General features: G+C 40.2%; 1 protein-coding gene across 1 annotated transcript; it reads right to left on the reverse strand.

The window, feature by feature from the left end:
* Positions 1-6,455: 6,455 nt before the first annotated feature.
* On the reverse strand, positions 6,456-9,216 carry LOC127963226 (potassium voltage-gated channel subfamily D member 3). The gene is made up of 2 exons (XM_052562986.1): positions 8,652-9,216; positions 6,456-7,636 (listed from the first exon to the last, which is right to left on the reverse strand). The coding sequence occupies exon 2, from the start codon at positions 7,560-7,562 to the stop codon at positions 6,456-6,458; it is 1,107 nt and encodes a 368-aa protein (XP_052418946.1). The 5' UTR covers positions 7,563-7,636; positions 8,652-9,216.
* Between the last annotated feature and the right edge of the window lie 546 nt (positions 9,217-9,762).

Raw genomic sequence — 9,762 nt, forward strand, 5'->3', positions numbered from 1 at the left:
ATTCTTTAACAATGCATTGGTTGCACACCTTTTGGACCAAATGCACAACATGATTTCTCAATTGCCACAAATACTGCCTAAACAAAATACAAATTTTGTGCACTTTTTATTGTACAAATGTTCTAAAGGGGTCATATGATGCTTTTTTAAAGATCATTATTTTGTGTATTTGGTGTAACAGAATATCATGACATGCTTTTATTTTTTTTAAATACTGTACATTATTGTACGTCCTCTATGCCCCGCTTCTCTGTCCTTAGTTTTACCATCAGTTCAAGCTTGATTATTATTTTTTTTAATTATAAAGAATATCTATTTGGATTTGAGACTTTAGTCTTTGCTACTTTACAGATCTTCTTCATGCACCAAGAGCTTGTAACACTCCAAAGAGAAAGCAAAAATTTTCGCATCATATGACCCCTTTAAATTGGCCTTTGAACTTATCTTTATTACATGGCACAAAAAAAGCCTTACCTTGCCAAAGCACTGACAGACCATTGATCTAATGGGATTGTTGAGTGCTCCAAATGCAAACTTTGCATGCAATAATCAGAGGCAGCAATTGACAGCACTCTTATCCAATGGCATATAGGCATTGTCAAATTGACAGTACTCTAGCCCAATGATGTTGGGGGATTCAGTGGGTCAGCAATAATTTTTCAGGATGGAGGTGCCACTCTTTATCACAACAATGCTAAAATGTAGCGCCAGTATTCACGCTCATTGGTGCCCCCTCCATCTGGTGGCACCCTAGGCAACCACCTACTGTAGCTTGCCTATGCATAGAAATGGTACTGTCTCATTTTTTGGGGGGGAATTATAAGACCCTGAACTATTTTTTACATATACATATACATACATATATAGGCTATATTTCCATTTAAACACACTCACACGGTATCTGCTTCAGAGCATGATGTTGAGAATTTTACATCTCGATGTACTACACAGCAGATCAAGAGCATTAGCAACACAAAAGTCTCATTCGTGTGACTGGAAGTCGATTTCTACTGATTTTTGTACTCTGCTGCTCCTACACAACCCCTGACAGCAAACATCATGAGAGAAACAGCTATTCTGAACTCAGTGACCCCCCACGCACACACACAGAGACATATGTTGCCTTACCGATCCGAAACACTTCGGTTTGACACCCTGCAGCTGTGGGTGATTATCATCATTCACCCTGGCTAATGGATTTAACCTCATTCCTCTTTCTGTCCCTTATCCTCTTCTCCCTCATCCTTTGTTCACTTTAATCAATGTTTCTGATCAGTATCCACAGAGCATGTTCAGCTACTAACAGAGCAATAGAAGCGATGTTGAATCACGAGAGAGTCAACCATGTATTGGGGCAGAATGGTGAGTCTGGATCTATTCAAACGAGGGCGTGAATTTTGAGTGTCATGTTAATTACAGCTTGTGGTAACAACTGAAAGCCCTCATTAGCAGGGTGATTTTCTTCACAGCAAAATTAGCGTGCAGAATGCATAGGTCTGTAACATAGGGAGCATATCTAAAAAAAAAAAAACTACTACTGCAAGGCAAAAGGCTAATAAGGTACCAATACACAGAATTAGAGAGAGAGGGGGAATGAAAATGATATTTCAGGTGCATCTCTTATAAGCCGTTGTGTTGTAAAGCACACTAGAGATTTGTGTTTCTCTTTAAAGGTCATTTTGAATATGCTACTCCACCTAAAGGTCAAAACCATCTTATTAACACAAATAAATAAATAAATAAATAAATAAACAAACATCCATTCTCTGCAAAATCCCCAATCCCCCAGCAGCCTCCTGTTTTTACAGAAGAAACACAAGTGTAAAACCTCAAAGTAATTTCAAAACAGACTCTGCCCTCATACGGTCCAAATCTCTCTCTCTTTAACGGCATTAATACACAGATAAAACCCTGCCTGGATCTGACGTGGATGTTCCAGCACTGTGTTCAGGGCCAGATTAACAAATGGACCATGATGCAACAGAATCAGTGCTTGGACAATTTATGCAACACAAAATCTAATGTTTCACTGTAGGACACGCAATATAGGGTTCGCAGTCATTCGGACTCATTCACTCATATGCCAAAGGTTAATCCCCTAGCAAAGAAAAATCACAAAAGAGATGACATTAATATCTCAGTTGTTTCTCTTAGATAGCAATGTGAATATATGGTGAGCAAATGGAGCCAAGAGTCCCCTGCTGTAGAAATGTATTGTATAAAAATAAGAAAAAAAACGTAGTTATCGGCAAACAAAGTTTGCAATCAAAAAGATGAAGATTTCAATTAGAAACTTAGACTTCACGTTGATTTTTATTGCACTGGACTCTCATTTTATGTCAACAGTCTCATTACTGTACTTTTTTTATTTCTTCTATGGAATTTTAAGAGACTTAATTGATTTTTCAGTAATGCTTGTGTTTAAATATCAGCTTTTTCTTTGTTTCCCCTAAACCTCCTAGGGATGCACCGATACTTCTCGCTAATATTACTAAACTTACATTATAGCTGAAAACCCGTAAATGCAAATGTAAAATGCTATACAATGTCGTCTAGTAAAAACAAAAACACTCAAATCAATGGTTTAACATCAATCTAGGCATCACAACAATTCACAGTATGAAATTATTTTTTTATATTTGTAAAAGATTTATTTAACATTTAACAGTGTTATTAAATTATTAGTGTTTTAAAGATTAACATTACATGAGTGTTAGTCAGCAAAGGTAATCTAATTTAACCTAACCCTTTAAATATCCAATATACCATTAAAGGGGTCATATGATGCTTTTTTAAAGATAGTTATTTTGTGTATTTGGTTTAAAAGAATAAGTTTGATGACATTTAATTTTCAAAAACACATAATGTTTGTAAATACTGTACATTATTGTAGGTCCTCTATGCCCCGCCTCTCTCAAATGTGTCATTTTATTACCTCCTCTCCTAGGTTCCCAAAACGGCCGTCCATAAAATTTGTTGCTGTTCTGTTGTAAGTAATCTTAAAGATTCCTAAATGCATCTACTTTCGGAAGGCCAAATAAAGTGATTTTGCTTTTGCCTAGATACACACAGCATCTCCCTGACATGGGTGTTTCAACACTAACTGCGGTACTGAAACCACGCCTTCTTTCTTTGAACATTTGGGCAGATTTAAGCAAATATTTCCACATAGTGATGTAGACATATGGGGGCGTGTCAGAATGAGCCGTTTTAGAGGGGCATGGCTAGGCAAGTCTTAACTTTGATAAAAAAAAATATATCTCTTTGAATTTGAGACTTTAGTCTTTGCAACTTTACAGATCTTTTTCATGCACCAAGAGCTTGTAACACTCCAGAGAGAAGATGAAAATTTAAATCACATCATATGACCTCTTTAAATAAATAAAATACACATTAAATAATTGACTAATAAACAATATGGTTCAAATATAGTGAGTGAAGTGACATTCAGCCAAGTATGGTGACCCATACTCAGAATTTGTGCTCTGCATTTAACCCATCCGAAATGCACACACACGGAGCAGTGGGCAGCCATTTATGCTGCAGCGCCCAGGGAGCAGTTGGGGGTTCGATGCCTTGCTCAAGGGCACCTAAGTCGTGGTATTGAAGGTGGAGAGAGAGCTGATCATGCACTTCCCCCCACCCACAATTCCGTCCGGCCCGAGACTAGAACTCACAACCCTTCGATTGGGAGTCCAACCCTCTAACCATTAGGCCACGACTTATATATAGCTATATCGTGCATCCCTAAAAGAAGTAAGAGCAATGTCCAAGCAATACAATTTTCTTTCACCCTCTCTTCTCTCTTGCACTCTTTTGTTTTACTTCAAGTCTTATCCAGCCGTCTTGCAAAGAGAAAACACAGAGCCATGAAATTCAACAGTAGAACAGCTAAATTAAATGTTACTGGTGTAAACAATACAGAGGAGGAGGAAAACACTTCAGATAACAGGACAGAGAAGAACAGTTAACCATTCACTCACAATATATGCTGGATATTTCTGATTAACTGATTTGATTATTGCTCTGAGGACTAGTTCTCCTAGCTGACATGCTAAGTGTTCATAGGGCAGCAGGTCCGTGTTTTATATGGTAATGCAATGTCTCAGTCTAACCAGAGAAGCTGAATTGCAGTGCTGTATTTCACTCTGACTGAGTGAGTTGGAGACCGCAATAATGTGCACATCAGTGTGAAAGAATCAATGAATAAAAGAAGCACCAGGCGTGAAAAAAACACTACCGCATTGGTCAAGAGCACAGACAGGATGCCTCAGAATCAACAGGTGGGTTATGATGGGATACAAACCTGAACCTGCTGGCACAATCAACTATGCAAAACTGCTGGGATGGGAAAATGAACCCTCATATTTGGATTGAGCTGAATGGGAAACACTCCCACACACAGGCAGTGAGAACAAATGACGTCAGTGGGGTTGGAAATGTCATAGTGGTTTACATTGTTCAGCACATGTACCTGAGAACATTAGTCACACTGACACACACTTCTGCAGCGTGTTTTATTGATGAGAAGAGTCTCTCTCGCTCTCATCTCAGGTCAAGTCTCAGATGCGGGTGTAGACTGGATCTCTGGTGTGAATGTACTATTGTGTCATGAGATCTGCGCTATCCTGAAATCCATGTAAAAATAGCCAACACATTAACACAACAATAAGGACAATATATAGGGTTATAGTTCAACATAATGCCCACAATGACCTGTTAAGAGATTCGGTCATGCACATATACACAGATAGCTCTCAAACGAAAGCCTAAATAAGTAATTATGTGTCTAACCATTTGTAATTCCACCTCAGAAAAAGACAGTCACCTGAACACAGACCCAACTGTATTCATCAATGACCAAACCATTTGGCAATGTAACATTCATGAGTTACTGTCCACAATAAGTGAAGTCCTTAATCTTGTTGTTTTGGGGTCACAGGGCTCACCGACCTCACACACAGGTGCTTCAGCCAATGATCATCCATCTAAACAGGAAGTCAAAGACTGTTTTGACTTCAGCTATGCTTTCAAAGCCACAGTGACACAGCAGCTACATATAGTAAATACGATAGTAGCTGTAGCAGCATATATATAGCTGATTACTCAAGTCATACACTATAATCACTCAAAATAGTCACCTAAATTAATCCTCCACATTTTCTTAAAACCAACTGTGTCAAACGTCTATTCGCATCAGTCTTGAACACACAAATAAATGGTCTGTGATTTATGAGGGGCAGGGTTGAAGTAAATGGGGCTGTACAGCTCTGCAGTTGCCTTCTGTTGTTAATGTGTGGGAGAAATGCTGAAGGATGTTCTTCTGCTTGCTTCACACACGCTTAAATATTAATTGGTGCATAATAGGGATGAATAAAGTCTAGCCTGGGGCAGCGAGTTAAATCCAAACCTACCGCTGCTTCAGGCAGGCATGACTGCAGTCAGCAATCATGGTCATTAGGGTTAGATGCTAATAGCAGTTAAAAGAAGGAAGAAAATCCACAAGCTACAGGGAAACGGATTCTCTTTCGATGAGGTGTAATGTTATACTGTAAACAGTTGTGTTTGTTTAAGTTGCACTTTGGTGGTTTAAAAGACCTTGCACATGGGTGTACTTACAGGGATAGTTCACCCAAAAAAGAAAATTCTGTCATCATTTACTCACCCACATGATGCTCCGAACGTGTATGACTTACTTTATTGTACATAACACAAATGAAGAATGTCAATGGTTGCACTTTATTTTACAGTATGTGTACTTACATTTACTCATAGTATGCTTACAGTATATTTATCTAAGAAAGTTCTGGTAATACAAGGTAACTACATGGGGTAGGTTAGGTTTAGGGGTAGGTTCAGGGTTAGTACCTAGTTATTACATAGTTATTGTAATTACTATAATAAGTACATAGTATGTACTGTACATGGGGAAAAGGACTGTAAAATAAAGTGCTACCATGTCAACACTGGACCCGATTAACTTTCACTGTATGAACTAAAACATTCTTACAATATCTTCTTCTGTGTTGTGTTTGCATACAGATTTTGAATGACATGAGGGTAAACAATGACAGAAATCTTAATTCCACTGTCAGAAAGGTTGTGGAAAAATTTTACCTTTAGGGGTACAACAGTTTGTCACTGATGCAGTATCCTTAAATGGACAACTTTTTACCTCATTTACCCCTAAAAGGTACATATTAGTGCCTTTTGGAGTAGTTATATGTACCCCTAAGGTTCTATTTTGAACCCCTTAGGCCTAAATAAGTTACAAATTTGTCCCTTTAAGGTGCCAAGCTCCTATACCACTGAAGGTACAATTTCTGTACGAAGTGATGGGTGGACTATCCCTTTAAGTCTACCCTCTGAAATGCATGAGGGGTGTGACTTGATGTGCATTCAGGGTTAAAAAGTGTAAAAATATACAGAGAGAAGTCATTCGGAGACAAAATGACTCACCCTAGTGTTGTCATGGTTACAATGGTGTACCAGAAGGAGGCCGGGATGCTGGTGAACTTGCTGGACGAGGAGCCTTTCTCAGCGTAGAACATGACTGTGGCAAAGATGATGATGGCCATGGTGAGGGAGAAGAGGAGGAAACCGAGCTCGGATGCACAGCTCTTCAGCGTGTAGCCAAGGATCCGGAGACCCTGGGAGTGGCGGGAGAATTTAAAGATCCGGAAGACGCGGAACACCCGTAGCGTGACAAAAGCTCCGCTTACGTCCTCGTTGTTGGTCATGACGAGCCCAATGTAATACGGCAAGATGGCCACCACATCGATAATACTCATCACGCTTCTCATGAAGCGGTACCTGCTGGGCGCCGCGAACAGTCGCATCAGATACTCCACCGTAAAGATCATTACGCAAGCTGTGTCCATGCAGAAAAACGCCTCTGTGTAGCGCTCACCACAAGGGATGTCTCTCTGGTTCGGCATATAACCGCAAGGAACCGTTTCAACCACGTTGGTGATGACAGATATGGCGATGAAGAATCCGGTTACATAGTAGAAAACCAGCGCCATGGTGCTAGTGTGTGGGTTCTCAAAGGCCCTCCACATGGTCTCGCGGAAAGTCATGTTGGGGAGTTTGCTGTCTTTGTTGTCCTCAAGGTCATCCATAAGACGCTCCACGTTCTCCCTCTTGCGGTCTTTGTACTCTTCATAACAGCAGTCGCTGATGATTTCGGGAATGATTCCAAAGAATGCCAGCTCCTCGTCGTAAGCAGAGATGCACTCGTAGCGTGGGTAGTGCAGCTTCCCTGTGCGGTAGAAGTTAAGAATACTTCTGAACACATCCGGATCTCGGTCAAAGAAATACTCCCTAGTTTCCTCATTGAAGAAGAATTCTTTTTCGGAGCTCCCCAGGAGTGTATCAGGGTAACGGTCTAGCGTGTTGCGCCAGGTCTGGAAGCGTCGGCCACTGACGTTGAGGATAATAAGTTCGTCCTGATGCTTGTTCTTATTGGACGGTGCGACGGGCATGGGCAGGTTGGCCACGGGCATCCATCCTATGGCCGCCGCCCGAGCAAAGGGGAGCCAGGCTGCCACTCCAGCAGCCATGGGGACTCCGGCTGGGGTCGAGGGGACCAGATCAAACACCTTCACAACCAGCTTGACATTAGATTAGACCCCATCTACATAGAGAGAGACAGGAAGATGGGAAGATAGGAGCGAGTGAGAGGTTGGCAAATGTGGGAGGACAGGAAGAGGAAAGAGTTCCAGTGGGAGAGAGTGAGACAGATGTGAAATGGGAGTGAAAAGATGGCAAGAATGAACAGGATGCAAGCAGAATAGAGAGGCAGAGGTAAAAGGGACGCAATCATGTAGAGTACAGTAAAAAGAAGTACAGAAAATCAAAAATACAAGATATGGACAGGAAAGAACGGGCAAAAAATGGTAGACTATATCAGACCTCAAACCTCAAACCTATTATTTAGAATCACGTTTTCTCCCTCAAAGCAAAGTACAAAATAGATAAACAGCAAAACAAGACAGTTGTACATTTGTATCATTTATAGCCCATACTTTGCATTAAAGGGTGCAGATAAAACAATGCATATATTCCGACACTAATATATTGTATTCTAACATACTGTGACTCTGCAATAATAGTATAGTTTTAAAGACTATTGAATAACATCTGTTTTACCAGACAGGTTTTACCATGTCTGTTTTATAGTAACAGCCCATATACAACATTATAGAACACATGCATCATGACAATTCGTAAAGAAAGCTGATTTTAAAACTATTTATTCTCAGCTCATCTAAAAGAGACCCCAGAGGGTAAGATACGGTTTGTGCTCGAGACACACAGTGCCCTTCAGCAACTGCAGTTAGAAACAGATGCGAACCTGTTGAGTTTAATGCAAAACAATAAAACGCCACGAAATATCGGTCGCTAAACACTGACAGTGCTGTAGGCTAGTTCGTACTTTACGATAATCAAGACGGGTACTGTTAACACTTTAACTGCGGTTATCCACAGCTGCGCCTTAATAAAAATTGTATAATATGAACAAGGCTAATCAATATTATTGTTATTACAGTAATTATTATTATTATTATTATTATTATTATTATTATTAATGGTCCAAATGGTAAAACACAACAAACTCATTTTCAACAGTTGAATTTGTAGTTACTTACCCATGAAAAATCTTTGAACTTTTCATTCATTCAGCTGCATTTATGACATTTCCTCCTGACATCACTTAGAATCTGTTCGCCGAAACATCCGCACATTAATGATGAAAAGAGAAAACAAAAACCCTGGTGAAAGAAAAAACAAGTGACTAACCAGCGTAATTGGAGCAGCGAAAAATAATACTTTATTTTGTTATTGTTTTTTCTGGGTCCCTCAGTCACATCCTGCGCTGTTTAATGATCCATTTGCTCGGACGGGCAGAAATGCCGCACCGACAGCTCGCGCGCTCGAAGTGACTTCCCCGAGGATTCTCGGCTGATGGATAGAGGTGGTAGTCTTTTTCCAACCTCTCTCTCTCTCGTTTTCTTTCTTTCTCTCTCTCTTTTCTACATACACCAGCACACTCCCTTTCTCCCGCCCCGAGGTCTCTCCGCTACCAGGTCTCGCGCTCTCTAGTTAGAAGCTGCGCGCACGATCCGTGTTCGTGGAGCAGAGAGAGCGCGAGACGCACAGAGGCAGTATATACTCGCTTTCGCGCCACTCACACTGTTTGACAGCGCGCTGATTTCACCTTACTTTATAGTGGGCTCACCCTGCTTGCCGCAGCTGTGTTACCTGAAAACAATATAAAAATGAGGACGAGGTAATTGATTTGCAAAGTCATTCGCAGCCCATGTTTCAGCGATCCATATTCTAAAATGACATTTAAAACACCCTCTACGACTTCTCGATCATTTTGATTCGTTATGCTAAATTTAAGAAACGCTTAAATCAGAAAGTATTAAGTCAGATGTATCGGAAGTAGGTTAAATTATCAGGATTAAAAAAGATTTGTGTGTAACTTTAAATGTATTAATGATAATGTGCATGCGAGTGTTATGGTGGTCTCGCTCAGCCAGACCTCTGACTAGACTTCAAAAGGTCGGGTCGATAGCTTATTTTAGCCAAGAGCCGCCCACTTAGACAGAAAGAGCTGTTTGAGTGATTTGTAAAACAATCAATCATACTTCGCTTTGCTTATGCATGTTAGGTACGAGGGTATTTGAACTATTTTGTAAGGCAATTATAGGCTGATATTAAAAAATACTGAAATAATGACGCAGCTGTTTAAGA

The sequence above is a fragment of the Carassius gibelio genome, chromosome B8 (genome assembly GCF_023724105.1).
Source record: "Carassius gibelio isolate Cgi1373 ecotype wild population from Czech Republic chromosome B8, carGib1.2-hapl.c, whole genome shotgun sequence".
NCBI lineage: Eukaryota > Metazoa > Chordata > Actinopteri > Cypriniformes > Cyprinidae > Carassius > Carassius gibelio.

What these genes read in the sequence shown, in the direction of transcription:
- LOC127963226 (XM_052562986.1), bottom strand. Translation starts at nt 7,562, where the DNA reads ATGGCTGCTGGAGTGGCAGCCTGGCTCCCCTTTGCTCGGGCGGCGGCC.